The sequence below is a fragment of the Heteronotia binoei genome, chromosome 18 (genome assembly GCF_032191835.1).
Source record: "Heteronotia binoei isolate CCM8104 ecotype False Entrance Well chromosome 18, APGP_CSIRO_Hbin_v1, whole genome shotgun sequence".
NCBI lineage: Eukaryota > Metazoa > Chordata > Lepidosauria > Squamata > Gekkonidae > Heteronotia > Heteronotia binoei.
In genome coordinates, this window is record NC_083240.1 from 36282114 (window position 1) to 36297231 (window position 15118).

Below are 15118 nucleotides of genomic sequence, written 5' to 3' on the forward strand. Positions count from 1 at the left end.
CTCAAGGTTGACTCAGCCTTCCTTTCTTCCAAGGTCAATAAAATGAGTACCCAGCTTGCTGGGAGGAAAGTGTAGATGACTGGGGAAGCCAATGGCAAACCACCCTGTAAAAAGTCTACTGTGAAAACGTCGTGATGCGACGTCACCCCAGAGTTGGAAACAATGGGGAGGGATGGTGGCTCAGTGGTAGAGCATCTGCTTGGTAAGCAGAAGGTCCCAGGTTCAATCTCCAGAAAAGGGTCCAGGCAAAAAGGTGTGAAAAACCTCAGCTTGAGACCCTGAAGAGCCGCTGCCAGTCTGAGTAGACAATACTGACTTTGATGGACCGAGGGTCTGATTCAGTATAAAGCAGCTTCATATGTTCGTATGTTAAATTGGTGCTTGCACAGGGGACTATCTTTACCTTTTTACAGCACAAATGGAGGGAGGATCTCTATCCCAGAGACCCCAAACTGCAACCTGCAGAGCTCTATGGGAACTCTTGAGAACACAGCAGCTAGCATAACACTTTAGTTTCCATGATCTTGCCTTCTGCTCGGTTCCTTGGGAACTGACGTTCGCAACAGAGATCGTTACATTCTGGCACCGGGCACTGCCGGTTCCCCCAAAATCATCCCCTCGATCTCTTTGGGGAAAACAAAATTGTGATACTCCCCCTCCTTTGGACAAGGAGACCCAGGAAGAAAGGCCACTGGCTTTGCGAGCTAATATTCTGAGAACTTAATAAGTTCTGTGTTCCTGGCCCACATGCGTTCAAACGGACGATCAAACGGGTGGCCCCTGCGTGATCTCAGCTCCCTACGTTTAGTGCTGCACAAAGAGGCCCCATTGTCCTGCCCCCCCCCCCATGGCACCCTTCTTTCTGCCTCGGGGAAGGCTAATTTATCAAATCAACCAAAATAACAGCCCACAGAAACATACAATGTCGCCAGTGATACGGCAGAACAATGATCTCCTGAGCTGCCAGCGGCCTTGATTAAAAGCACCCCCTTACCGTTTGATGCTGGGAGAGCTTAGCGGGGTTGGACAGCTCGAGCCTTGTATTACCTAGCTTCAGGGGTCGTTTTGTAGAAAAAAAGGCAGTGGAGCTCATTGGAGCAACTCATTAGCATATGCCCCCCCCCAGCTAAAAGGAACCCGATGGAAGAAAGGAGAGCACCGGGCAAGCGAGGCCTGCTTGGGCTGGCTAGAGATCCAGTCAGCTCTGGCAGGCCTCGCTCACCTGGGGCTCTCCTTGGCCACCCACCCACCCCCAGTCAGAAGGCCAGCAAGCCACCCACTGCCCAAAATCATATAAGAAGTGGATAAAGGGTGGCACGGGCTTCTCCAAGGGTTAATGAGGGCTGCTGGGGGTGAGGCAAAGCCCCTAGTGGGGCTCTCCTAATCCAGGGATTGTTATGCAGTCACCAATTGTTATACTATTCAATGGACAGGGTAGGTAGGTGAGGAAGAGGAGGGGGAACCCCCAAAAGGGTTCAGGAGCTGTGCTCCTGTGAGCTCTTGCTGAATCTGAGGCCTGCCTAGTTTTAAGATTTGAGAGGGAGGGGAGTGGGGCCCGGGAGCAGCCCCCCAAATCACCCAACCGGAAAAACTCAAGGATTCAGCTGTAAACAAAGAGACAGAGGTGTGACCTACCAGCCGGATATTATCTTCTGGTCGGAGAAGCATGAACATGGCTTGGAGGTGCTGCTGAAGGTCCCCTGGAGCAGAGAAGGATGCGTCAGGAAGCAGAGCAGATGGCCTCGGCCCCTATTCCCCTCCCCTGGGGCTTGCATTTACTCTTGCCCTGTTTTTACCTTCCAGAGACAGCAGTATATTCATGCAAGGCAGGCCAGAAACAGGGCTTCCAATCAGCGTTCCCTCTGAGTTAGTGGGAGCTAGCTCACAGTTTTTTAAGCCTCCAGCTCATACATTTAAGAACGTAAGAGAAGCCATGTTGGATCAGGCCAATGGCCCATCCAGTCCAACACTCTGTGTCACACAGTGGCCAAAAATTTATATACACACACACACACACACATATATATATATACACACTGTGGCTAATAGCCACTGATGGACCTCTGCTCCATATTTTTATCTAACCCCCTCTTGAAGCTGGCTATGCTTGTAGCCGCCGCCACCTCCCGTGGCAGTGAATTCCACATGTTAATCACCCTTTGGGTGAAGAAGTACCTCCTTTTATCCGTTCTAACCTGACTGCTCAGCAATTTCATTGAATGCCCACGAGTTTTTGTATTGTGAGAAAGGGAGAAAAGTACTTCTTTCTCTACCTTCTCCATCCCATGCACAATCTTGTAAACCTCTATCATGTCACCCCTCAGTCGACGTTTCTTGTTTTGTCTTGGCTCAGGAAGGATGGCTCTAGAGCAATCTAATTTGTGCAGCAGCGCACGACTTTAATGCCAACAGCCCACAAAGTAGTATTTTTTTACTCACAAAAGTCCACAGCTTAGAGAGAACGTTGCTTCCAACCAGTCTTCATTGGACTGGTCCAGCCAGCCAGACTACAGTTTACCGGGGGGACTGCAAGGCCCCCAGCAGGTTCTGCATTGGCTCGGCCCAGGGCAATATTTGCAAACAAAGGCAGGCCCGGCGTGTGGGGTTCTGCCGTCCGAGGCAGAACCCCAACGCAGGCCTCCCCCGGTCGATTTTTTGTGTGCGCGGGGCATCATCACACCAGGCACTCAGCACGTCCCCTCTGCGGCGCTTGCCGAGTTCAGCAGGTGCTGCAGATGGGAAGCCCCATTTTTTTCTTGGCTTTAAGGGGTTAGGAGAGCTCCCCCCGACCCCTTAAAGCCAAGAAAAAACACTCTGCACTTTGCCTCCGCAGCACTCACCTAAATCGAAGGGCGTTGCGGATGGGAAGTGAGTCTGAGGCTTGGGGACAGCACGAGCGAGGAGGGGGCGCCCACCCTCTGCCCCTGTGGAAGGTCAATGGTCAATGGAGAAACTGTGAAGCAAAGAAAGGTCATTTTTCTAGGCCTTCCTTAGGTACAGGAGAAGGGAAAGAGACTCGTCAGAATGGGCAACGTATGAACCCTACTCTGCAGAGCAGCACGGCCCAGTTCTTAACTGGAAGGGAAGGGGAGTTACCTGCATGCTTGTTGCGCCGGTGGCTGATCCGGGGAGTTGAGGAACCATTTCCACGTGGCAGGAAGAGGGCTGCGCCTTTCACCGTGAGAAAGCTTTCACTGATGCTGCAAGAGAGGAAGTGGGGGGGGGGGGAGAGAAAGACACAATGAACCAAAAAGGAAACAGAGGTTTTTGCCTGTGAAACCAGGAGGGGGGGGGGGAGGAGCAGGGAGAGTTCTGTCCTGCCGGCCTTTTTTCATTCTGCCCCAGGAGAGGAAAACTAGAACTGCACTGAATATGACATTTGCTTTCCTTGGCCATAATAATGCACTTTGTCCGGGTACCTGCGTGAAATCATACCGCCTTGCTACAGCCTGTCCTGAAGCTACTACCAAGCAGACATGCATAGGGGAGGGCACTGGAGCTCTAAAAACTAGGAGCCCAAAGAGGTCCGGAGAATGGGAAAGCGTGGCTTGGAGTGGGCGTGCAGACTACCTTTTGGGGACATCCACTGGCTCAGTCCTGACGCAGCGGTAATCCTAGACAACCCACAGCAGACTCTTGGGGGAGGGGGATTTATGTTCAAGAAGAGACGGGGAAGAGTATGTGCCTGGACCAGATCAAGATTGTGGGGCCTGAACTGAGCCCTATGTGCCCCCTTCATCCCCTTCTGCATTTTACTGGGAGCCACCAAGCAACCCCCCCCCCCCCATAGCCTCTTTAGCTTAGAAGCCTGGACTTTTTCTTCAAAGAGAAGTAGCCCCAATCCCTTGGCCGAGCAGGTCATTCTTTTCGGTATCTTTTCCACACGGTTTTGCAAAATGCTTTTTACAGTTTCCAGAAACCCTGTTGCCAACAATCCAGAGGAAATGACTGACAGTATTGTTTAAAATCATGCCTGTTTGCTGTCCCATGTGTGTGAGCGTGCGCGTGTGCGTCTCTGCCATTGTTCCCCGAGAACTGCCTGAGAGCAGGGCGCCGCATCCGCCCACGGATCTGAGAATTGCACGGGCTCTGCTTCCAAAAGTGTGACATGAAGGTCTGCAAGAGGCCCTTGGCTTTTGAAAAACAATTCTTAAAAAACGAAGGGGGGGGGAGAAGACACACCCTTTGAGGTTGGCTGGGTTTACAAACAAACTTTAAAAAAAAATACAACCGTACACAGAAAACAAGACATCTGCAGTCTGTTGTGAAATTCACCACATCTGTCCTGCGGTTAAGTGTCTCTCTCGTCTGCAAAATCTGAGCCTTATGCTCTGTTGTAAAAAAAAAACAAGTATTTTCTGTTTTAAAAAAGGAGTCAACCCGAAACCGCATGGAGAAGTGAGCCAGAGGCTCTTGATGCTGCCAAAAGTCGCCCCGTGCTTCGAGCTTTAACACAGGGAAACTCAGCCTGCCAGCACTAATTTACCCAGGAGACCTACCATCATTTTTTGCCTTTCCTTCTGCTTAAATGTTTATTTAGCCACCTTTCTCCACAAGTGTTATTTAGGAAGCTGAATTCAAGCATCCAGTTGTTGCAAAATACAATATACATTTAACAATGTAATCCGGTTAGCTTATGCCGACTAGATAAATGTAGCTTATCAGATTTTAGTGAAATATACTGGATAGTTTTAATGTTAAGATTTTAAGGTTTTTAGGTTTTTTAAATGTTTTGACTTTTAAATGTATTAACTTTGTACCTTGTTTTATTGTTTTGTCGTTGTTGTGAGCCGCCCTGAGCCACTTTGTGGGAAGGGCGGGATATAAATTATAGAATTATAGAATAAACAAGTAGGTCCAATCAAACCCTTCTCAGAGGGGAGAAAGAACAAAGATTTCCCAGAAAGCAAGTAAAAAGAATCTAGGAATTACGGAGAAAAGACAGAAGAAAACTCAGCAAATTATATATAAAAAAATGTTACATCATCATGTTCCTATGCATTTTTTGTAATCCTTTCAAAAGCCATCTAAACTAGTGAGCATTGCCACATCATGCACAGGGATTTTACCTATGATTGACTGATTGATTAAATAAATCTATCTATCTATCTATCTGTCTGTCTGTCTGTCTGTCTGTCTGTCTTGTGGCAGGGAGTTCCACCAATTATAAGTCACTTAGGAAAAAGACCTGGGCAAGCAACCAGTTGTTACTAACTCAAGCACATTCTGACGTTCTTGGCAAACTTTTACGTCATTTAACCTGCCCTTATTGCCAATCAACTCTGTTAGATGTCCTCAAGTTTGAGTACTGACCACTATTATCACATTGCACAAATTTTGTAAACTGGTATGGCTTTACCTTGACGGTATTTTTCCAACTACAAAACCCATACTGTCATAACTCAGCCAAAGCTGGATTTTTTCCTTCTTCAAATTTCAATTATTTCTTTAAAAATAACAAGTGTTCAAAAGGTATATTTATAATCCCACAAAGTGAAATTGATGTCACTCCATCAGACAAATCATATGGAATTTTTAAAATACAGACATGCGGGAGGAAAATCTGAGCTCAAGTAATTAGAAATATATGAACATATGAAGCTGCCTTACACTGAATCAGACCCTCGGTCCATCAAAGTTAGTATTGTCCACTCAGACTGGCAGCGGCTCTCCAGGGTCTCAAGCTGAGGTTTTTCACACCTATTTGCCTGGACCGTTTTTTAGTGAAGATGCCAGGGATTGAACCTGGGACCTTCTGCTTACCAAGCAGATGCTCTACCACTGAGCCACAATCCCTCCCCAAATATTGATATTTCAACCCTGTTTCCCCTGCCTTAAAGCAGTTTACTGCATGGTAGGGTTGCCATCTCTGTGCTGGGAAATTTCAGGAGAACTAAGGGTGGGACCATGAAGGCGTGGGGTTTGGGGAGGGGAGGGGTCTCAGCAGGAGCTAATGCCGTAGAGCAGGGGTGTCAAACATGTGGCCCAGAGGGTGAATTAGACCTCTGAAAGGCTCCTATCAGGCCCATGAGCAACTCACTGTTATCTGCTTCCTTCTGCATCACTTACTTTGCCAGGCTTGCTCAATCACACAGAAGGTACAGAACAAAGCTCCTACCTTGCGGTGGAAATGGGGGAAGGAGAGCTAGCTTTGCCAGGCTCTCTCAATCTCACAGCAGAGCTACTGAGCCAAGCCTTTCTTCCTTCTGTTGAGTGAGGCTCAACAAGCCAGTGAGGGCGATTAGGCTGTGTGTGTGTGTTTGTCTGTGTCCTTTATAAAGTTTATATCTCCTCGACCTGGCATTACATTTTATGACACGCATGGCCCGAAAAGGTCAAGATCTGGCCCTCATAACAAATGATATCCCTGCCCTACAGTCCCAACCTACAAAGTAGCCAATTTCTCCAGGGGAAATTATCTATATCAGGGCTTTTTTCCTGCTGGAGCGCACAGGAGCGGCACTCCGCCTGGGCTGGCCAGGGCTCTGGCTGCCCTGACCTGCCATGCAGCAGCTGCATGCTCCTAGGCCAGGTGGTGTGGCCTAATATGAAAATGCAGGGCCTGTAAGACCATTCTTTTCAAGCAGGCTTTTGTAGGCGTTGATAGGATGACTATTTAATCCACCAACGATTTATCTAGTGACCCCTGCCATAATATAAGTGTACAGAATAACATCAGGAAGATCACCGCCGTTTAAACTATGGACCGACCCAGACAGTTGGAACTGGTTTTTAGATCGTTGTTTTAAATTAATGTATAATTTAAATGTTGTTTTAAATCACCTTATATTGTATATTGTATAATTTTATTGAACTGTTGTTAGCCGCCCTGAGCCTGCCTAGGCGGGGAGGGCGGGATATAAATAAAATTTATTATTATTATTATTATTATTATTATTAAATGAGCCCCTGCTGGGCTTTTTCTTAAAGAAAAAAGCACTGGTCTATATCATTTGGAGATCTGTAATTCCTGCAGATGTCCAGGGCTCTACCTGGTGGTTGGCAACCCTATCAAGTTGGCAACTCTGGGTCCTGCTTCGGACAGAGGCTAGGTCTTCAAGTTATCTGGATCATGCTGAGCATCCTGCTAAATATGTGCTGAGAAAGCCAAGCAGAAATCCGTGCCCTCTCTTTGAAAGGCTTTATTTAATTGTAAACCGATAGGCTTCACTTGACGGAGTAACTATGAAAGTTGCCTCCCCAAAGGTCTGAATTAGAAGTGGGAAGCTTGATCTAAAGACAGATTTAAACCAATCTTTTTCTTTAGGGGCTTCAGGCCATCTGAGCAGACTCCTGGCTCCGCATCCAGCTTTTAGTCCCTGGGAGCTCAGCCAGGGCTGCCCACAGTCGCCATGGGCTCCCCGACAAAGACCCCCTCTGTCCCTCCCCCCCAAATGTTCAGGAGGACACTCTCACAAGATGCTTAACTAGAACCATTCCCATGCCCCCTGGAATTCCGCCCCCACTGGTCCACAAAATGCCAACATGCAAAATGACCGAGGATCTAAGACAAATTTTGTGCCAGGTACAGGTGACGCCAACACCATCCTTCCTCCTTCAATCATTCCACTCTTGAAAAAGACTCTGCCTGCTAAGCTCTTGTTGCCACCTATTCAGCGTTTCCTCCTCAGGCTTGGCTCTCATTTTGCAGAGGAAGAAGTTGGTATGTACCACATCAGTCTGCAGGTGGGAGGATCACGTGTCAGAGGGCTCTCTTTTATTTTTAAAGAGCTGCAAACAAGGAAACCACTCAAGAGGGCAAGGAGAGAGTCTTTCTCCCTGATGTGCTAGCTTTCTTTCTGCAGGGCTTCATTGCAAAGCAACAGTCCACGGTGGACTCTCTCATTTGTAGTCTAAAGTGTTAAGAGTCCATTTTACCTTCTCACACCATCCATTTTAGGGTTCTTAAACTTATTAGCAGGGCTTTTTTGGTAGGAAAAAGCCCAGCAGGAACTCGTTTGCATATTAGGCCACACCCCCTGATATCGCCATTGTTTTGCACAGGGCTTTTTTGTAGAAAAAGCTCAGCAGGAACTCGTTTGCATATTAGGCCACATACCCCTGACATCACCATTGTTTCACACGGGGCTCTTTTTTTGTAGAAAAAGCCCAGCAGGAACATATTTGCATATTAGGCCACACCCCCAACGTCACCATTGTTTCGCACAGGGCAGTTTTTGTAGAAAAAGCCCAGCAGGAACTCATTTGCACATTCGGCCACACCCCTTGACATCACCATTGTTTAGCAAAAAAAAAAAAGCCCAGCAGGAACTTATTTGCATACTAGTCCATACCCCTGACACCAAGTCAGTAGGAACTGTGTTCCTGTGCATTCCTGCTCAAAAAAAGCTCTACATATTAGACTTATATGCCACTCCATTCCCTGTCAAGCAGGGTTCAGGGCGGCTTACAACAATCAAGATACAATAAATTTGAAATATTGCAGTTTTAAAATCCACGTTGTTATAGCTTAAAACGTAAAACTTCTTCACTGCATCAGACGGTGCCTAATATCCATTGCAAGCACAACCACTGGGGGCAGCTGGAACAAAAAAGATGGAGGGGGGGCTGCAAGCTCTGGATTGAGGAATACCAGAAGATCTGGGAGATGGTGCCTAGAGAGCGTGGGATTTGGGGAAGAGAGGGACCTCATCAGGGTACAATGTCCGTGTCCCCCTCCAAAGCAGCCATTTTCTCCAAGGGAACTGTTCTTTGTAGTTGGGAAATGAATTACAAAATTGGCCCCAACTGCAGGTTGGCAAACCCCTTTTTTGGGGAACCCACTTCTCCTGCCAAGCCCTTTTACCCCTTTCTCTGTTCTTGTCTGCCACTACCGCAAAACCCAAGGCCGTGTAAGTGCATTTAGTCACAACTGTTCCTGCTCGTTCCTCCACCATCTCCTCACTGTCCACATACACCCTGTATGCTCCTTGGGACAGAGATCTTTGCTTATTGCATGCATACCAACCGACCAACACCAGCTCTGGAAGCTGTGGAGCTTGCCAAGTTCCCTGCCAACTCAGAACTGGAAACTTTTTATCAGAACGCATTCACAAAGTCAGTGGGCTCTGACGGCATGAGGCACGCCAGTTCTAAGTGCTGTTTTTGTTGCCGCGCATTCTCTAAGAATGTAGAAAAACAGATCATTCATGCACAGGGCGGAAAAAAATCCGGGAAGGTCAAGGAAAGCAGAACAGAACAAGCAAGAAAAGCAGCAATTGTATGAACGCAAAAACAGAAACCTGAGGCAGTAAACACAAGGACAAAGGTCTGACTCTGGCTGGATTATGGGGAGGCTGCAAAAGTAGCCAGGGTGCAGAACACACCTTTGCTCCAGGTATGGAAACCTGAGCTTTCCACTCTTATATATGAGAGCCAGTTTGGTGTAGTGGTGAAGTGTGTGGACTCTTATCTGGGAGAACAGGGTTTGACTCCCCACTCCTCCACTTGCAGCTGCTGGAATGGCCTTGGGTTAGCCATAGCTATTACAGGAGTTGTCTTTGAAAGGGCAGCTGCTGTGAGAGCCCTCTCAACCCCACCCACCTCACAGGTGTCTGTTGTGGGGGGAGAAGATATAGGAGAAAAAGATATTGGATTTATATCCCGCCCTCCGCTCCGAAGAGTCTCAGAGCGGCTCACAATCTCCTTTACCTTGTAAGTCACTCTGAGTCTCCGATTCAGAGAGAAGGGTGGGGTATAAATCTGCAGTCGTCTTCTTCTTTTCCCCATAACTGTCCTCTCCAAAGAGAAGTCCTGGACTAACTTTGCCACTAATTTTCAATTCGTTAGGAATTAGGAATTTCAAAAGCGGTATGCTCATATGCTGTGCAGCCACAAAAACAGAACACAGTACTAAATACAAAGCTCTGTGTCCTCCTGAACCTTTATGTTTAAAGAATGTTTCTATAGCCCACGCGACACTGCAAAGACTGAGATCTATGGAACACTGATGTTCTTAGAAAGCCTAAGCTTGTTTTATAGCTTTAAAATAAAATGCAGCATTAGCCTATAAAAATGTACTTTTGGGCACATCTGTGAAACTAAAACTGAAAGTTTAATGCCTTACTACAAATGCACACTGTACGAAAGATAAACACAAATGGCTGCACCGTGCTGCTTTCATGCACGCGTTTTAGCTTTTGCCACCTGAGACACAGGGCAAAAACAGAAGGTTAGAAGAGCACACAAGTCTTTACAGTAAAGAAAAGAAAGTTTGTTACTGAGAGAGAAACCATCTCCTCTGTTCATCACATGGCTAGTGGCATCTCTGAATACTCAGTTGAGCAATAAAACAAAACACGGAACTGTTCTTTAATGAAACAATTATTATCCATGTTATTGCATGTGGAAAAAATTAGGTCACATTTAAAATACATCGCATATATCAACAGTGTACACAGGAATCATCATTATCTAATGAAGTACGTTGCCTTACACAAAAATCTTAATATTTATGACACATTTTAAGGGAGTAAAACTGTCTTAAAATGAACTTTATTAATTCCAAAAAAACAGGGTTTCTCCCCCCCCCCAGCCCTCCCCCACATTTTAAATTTTTCCTCTGCAAAAATTTCTTCTTTCATTCCAGGCCTTAATGCCTCTTCTTGCAGGGAGCTTTTACCAGAGGGGAGCATTCTAAAAACATGACCCTTCAAGCAGGAAGCACTGCGGCCCCTTTGATCACTTCCTGTTCCTGCTTGGGTGAACCAGGCCTCAGACTTCCAGGGGTCTGCGATCAGACCCCTTTCCTCCTTACCCCCTTCAAAGGACATAAAGCACACAAATAGTGCAATAGTAGAGAGATTGGGGGGGGGGGGGTCAGAAAAATTGGTTTGATAGACACGGCCTTATTCAAGCCACATAATTCAACTCAGACGCCTCCCCTCCAAAGGCCAGAGCCTGGAGAGAGGACAAGCTGCGAATCCCAAAAGAGACACCTCAACGAAACAAACAGAACAGGGGATGCGTCACTGTGAGTTCCGCAGAAGCGACAGAACAGGGAAGTGGAGCCTTCAGAGAAAGGAAGTGTAGCTCAGGCTTCCCAGCATTTCTGCAACGCATGTCCGTCGAGCGTGGGAAGCTCGTTTCGATGCAAACATCCGCACAGTGGCAGAAGCTTGAAAGAAAGGCAGTCAGGCCAAACAAGGGCTTCCTTTGCTCAGGGCTTTTTTTTTTTTTTTTTTTAGCAAGAACGCAGTTCCGGCTGGCTTGGCATCAGGGGGTGTGGCCTAGTATGCAAATGAGTCTCTGCTGGGCTTTTTCTACAAAAAAAGCCATGCTCAGGGCTATTCAGGGGCCAACATAGTCACGGCAGTCCACTTGAAGCTAGGTCCCAGGCAGCCTCAGTTCACGCCCATAGGATAGCCAAATTGCACCCCAGCAGCTACCTTAAAAGTTCAACAAGAAATTTAAGGTATGAGCGTTCCAGAGGCCAAGCGCTCTATCAGGTAACTCTCAAAAACTCATAGCCTGAAAATCTGTCTCCATATCCACTCGGACAACATAATAACCATTGCTGACCTAAGCAATAATCCACTTGGACAACACAGTTCCGCTACTGGCCGAAGGCAGTCCTCAGACAAAGGAACTTCAGGGGGAAATTACACCCCTGAGAGATTGCTGAACTTGAGTTCATTCACAATGGACCCCCCACGGCTGAATAGGGACACAGGATTCTTATCTTGCTACGGATGCTAACTTTCTGCCCCCAAGCACTTCCCCCCTTCTGCTCTAATCAGACCAATCACACAATATGCATTGTGCCCTTTGCATCCTTTACAAACATTCTTCAGGACACCACTCCTACCTTCTGGCTGGGACAAAGAGACTCCTTCCTATTTGGAGCTCAGCCTCGTGAAAGATTAGACTCTTGAAAGCCAACAGAGATTTTCCGGGTATAAACTTTCAAGAATCGAAGCTCCCTTCGTCAGACGCATCTAATCTGGCGAAGAGAGCTTTGTCTCTCAAAATCGTACAGCCTGCAAAATTCTCGTTGGGTCTCCATGCTCTCAGTCTCGTGGTGCACAAGCGTTTGGTGTAGGCACTGTGGGGCAGGCATTACGCCTAGCCCAGGACAGCTTTCTGTAACTGCTAGCAGATCTCCCAACAGCCAGGTGGGGTGGGAGCTCTGCCTCCTCAGCTTCAAGAGACTGAACGTGGCACCTACTGCCTGCCCAACAGTGAGCTATGGAATCCTCTCCAGGCAACAAACCTGTAAGTCAGCACCACCTATCTCCCCACCCTTGGAAAGAGCATGGAAGTGGAAGACAACAGGGGCGCTTGGAGGCAGAGAAACAGGAAAGCGGGAAAGGCAACTGTTATTCTGCAGAGCACCAGCCAGTATTTAGCCCAGGGGTGGCCAAACTCGCTTAATGGAAAAGCCACATAGAATAAATGTCAGATGTTTAAGAGCTGCAAGGCATGAACGTCAGATGTTAGAAAGCCACAGAACAGGAAGGAAGGAAAGAAGGCAATATATTGGGGGGAAGGAGAAGTGGAAAGAAAGCAGCTTTAATTTTACGTTAATTCCCCCAAGCGGCTAATTGGCTTGGTTTGGAGAAATGATTTTAAAGAGAGAAATGCCTTCTCCAAGCTGGCCAACAGGGCGGCGGGGGCTCTGAGAGCCATACAATATGTGTTAAAAAGCCACATGTGGCTCCCGAGCCACAGTTTGGCCACCCCTGATTCAGCCGAAAAGACTCTTCCCCAAATGTCCGAGAGATGAAGTGAGATTTCTTTTTCCTGAACAAATGTATGCTTTGCTCGTGTAACCAATGAAAGGTTTACTTTGAGGGCCTTCTGCCTTATACACAAACTTACAGTTTCTCTGTAAAGCACTTTTCCAAGGATGCGTTGAGTTGAATGGTAGAACCATGCAGAGATGAGGAAGATTCATTATGCTGCATTGCCCGGGAGACCATTTTAATGCCCAGTTGACTCTAGAGGCAGGGCAGAATTATCCACATTCGGTAAAGGCTACTTTGTTAGGAGGCAAAACTAGAGCAGCGAATCATGCAGAGATGCATCAGGAGAAGCTGCCTGTGCATGAACCCTCTGGGCCAAAAGTAGCCTTATATTTATTTGTTCTCATTGCAAACGACTCTAAAGACAGGGAATGAACGCTAAAAAGTTGTGTCGTTCTTGCAGACAAGTTCAGAAAAACTACTGCCGTACCCCCAATTTATATTAACCTGGTTACTCCTACCTTTATTAGTCATTTGTAGTACACTGAGAAGCTAAAACAAGAGAGACGACAGGGGATAGGGTTGCCAATCCCCAGTTGGGGAAGAGGTCTCTGGATTTGGAGGCCCTCCCTGCACTTCAGGAAAGGAGGAGCTCAAATGTCTACTGGACTCTCCATTATAACCTACAGAGACTGGTCCCCATAGGGAGGAATGCAGAATTGATCCATGGGTATCTGGGGCTCTGGCTATTTTTTTTTAGGTAGAGGCACCAGATTTTCAACATAGCATCTGGTGCCTCTCCTCAAAGCAACCCCTAAGTTTCAAAAAGGTTGGACCGAGGGATCCAGTTCCATGAGCCCAAAAAGGAGATGCCCACACCCTCCATTATTTTCAGTGAAGCACAGTCCCTTTAAATGTGGCGGCCAGAACTCCCTATGGAGTTCAAGCCTGCTTGTCACAACCTTGCTCCTGGCTCCATCCCCAAAGCCCCCCCACGTATTTCCTGAGTCAGACCTGACAACGCTACAGAGGGGCGAAAACTCTCTTACGAATGTTCTACCTGGAGTGAACTTTTGAAGGGTTTTCTTTTTTTGGGGGGGGGGGGGTCATGCCATGACAAATTGCTCTTTAGACCCTAAACCAAAACCCCACAAGTTATGGAAAAATAGCCTGCATGCAGCCAGGCTAGTTTCGGTCGGCTACCAACTTCTATGCGCTTAATTTGCAAGACGGCATGCAAAGGGAAAGGTAATTTCACTTCCAGCAGAGTGCTTCCCAAATGAATAAAACGAGCAGGCATCAGACCGCATCCCAGCTACACAGAAACATGTTCAACAGCAGTTGGGAAAAAATGCCTTCGCCAAGCAAGGCTCAGCAAATCAAACCAAGGCGCTCGGGAGTATGGATGTGACGGAGGCAGGAGGACCAGCTGCCTCAACCCTCTCAGTGTTATCAAGACCACGAGGACTAGCTGCATTTAGGAGAACTGCGTCAGACAAGGAGCAGCAGCCACTCTCTCTGATTAGACAGAGGGGGAAATCCAACATCAGCATAAAGCAGCCACTACGTTCAAAAGAGAGAAGATGATGATATTGGATTCATACTCCACCCTATACTCTGAATCTCAGAGTGGTGACCATCTCCTTTTACCTCCCCCCCATCCCACCCCACAACAGACCCCCTCCCTGTGAGATAGGCGGGGCTGAGAGAGTTCTTACAGCAGCTGCACTTTCAAGGACAACTCCTACGAGAGCTATGGCTGACCCAAGGCCATTCCAGCAGCTGCAAGTGGAGGAGTGGGGAATCAAACCCGGTTCTCCCAGATATGAGTCCGCGCACTTAACCGCTATACCAAACGGGCAGCTGTCACTCTGTCCCACATGGGCAAGGACTCGTAAAGCCAGGCTGCAAGGGGACAAGCCATGGCCCAGGTAGAGGCAGGTTAAGCCAGGCCTGTGGAGCCCCAGGAGGTGGATGAAGGCTCATTGTTCCGACAGCACCTGGAGCTTTGTAAGCCTCCACCCTCCTTGCGCTTTGTGTCAGAAGTGTAATCGCACAGCTGAGAAACATGAGTAAGCCTGCCAGAGGTTCAGAGAACTCAAGGAAGAAAAGAAACAAGGTTTTTTGGGGACTGAATGTCCTGGGAGCCACGAGATAAAAACAATCTGGCAATTACAAGGCAGGGAGAACATAATAGCAGCAGCAGCAGCAGCAGGGCCCTGCTGGATCATCTCGGCCAGCATCTCATTTCACACAGCGACCAACCAGTTGCCACAAAGGGCTAACAAAGAGGATGCAGATTCTGCCTTCCGGCGCTGGCATTCACCTGCCTTGGGATATGGAGGCTGCCTTTAGCCACCATGCCAATGTTAACTGTGAGGACTCTTATCTGGGAGAACCGGGTTTGATTCCCCACTCCTTCACATGCAGCTGCT

The 15118-nt window shown here is 47.6% G+C and overlaps 1 protein-coding gene across 4 annotated transcripts in view; it reads right to left on the minus strand.

Moving 5' to 3' along the window:
* SSH2 (slingshot protein phosphatase 2) overlaps window positions 1-15118 on the minus strand; it is a 182669-nt gene that overhangs the window by 54071 nt on the left and 113480 nt on the right. For all 4 annotated transcript variants that reach the window (XM_060259128.1, XM_060259127.1, XM_060259125.1 and 1 more), the window contains 2 exons: window positions 3097-3200; window positions 1636-1700 (listed from right to left, as the gene is read on the minus strand). In XM_060259128.1, the coding sequence (XP_060115111.1) occupies window positions 1636-1700; window positions 3097-3200 (169 nt within the window). The remainder of the gene's footprint in view (window positions 1-1635; window positions 1701-3096; window positions 3201-15118) is intronic.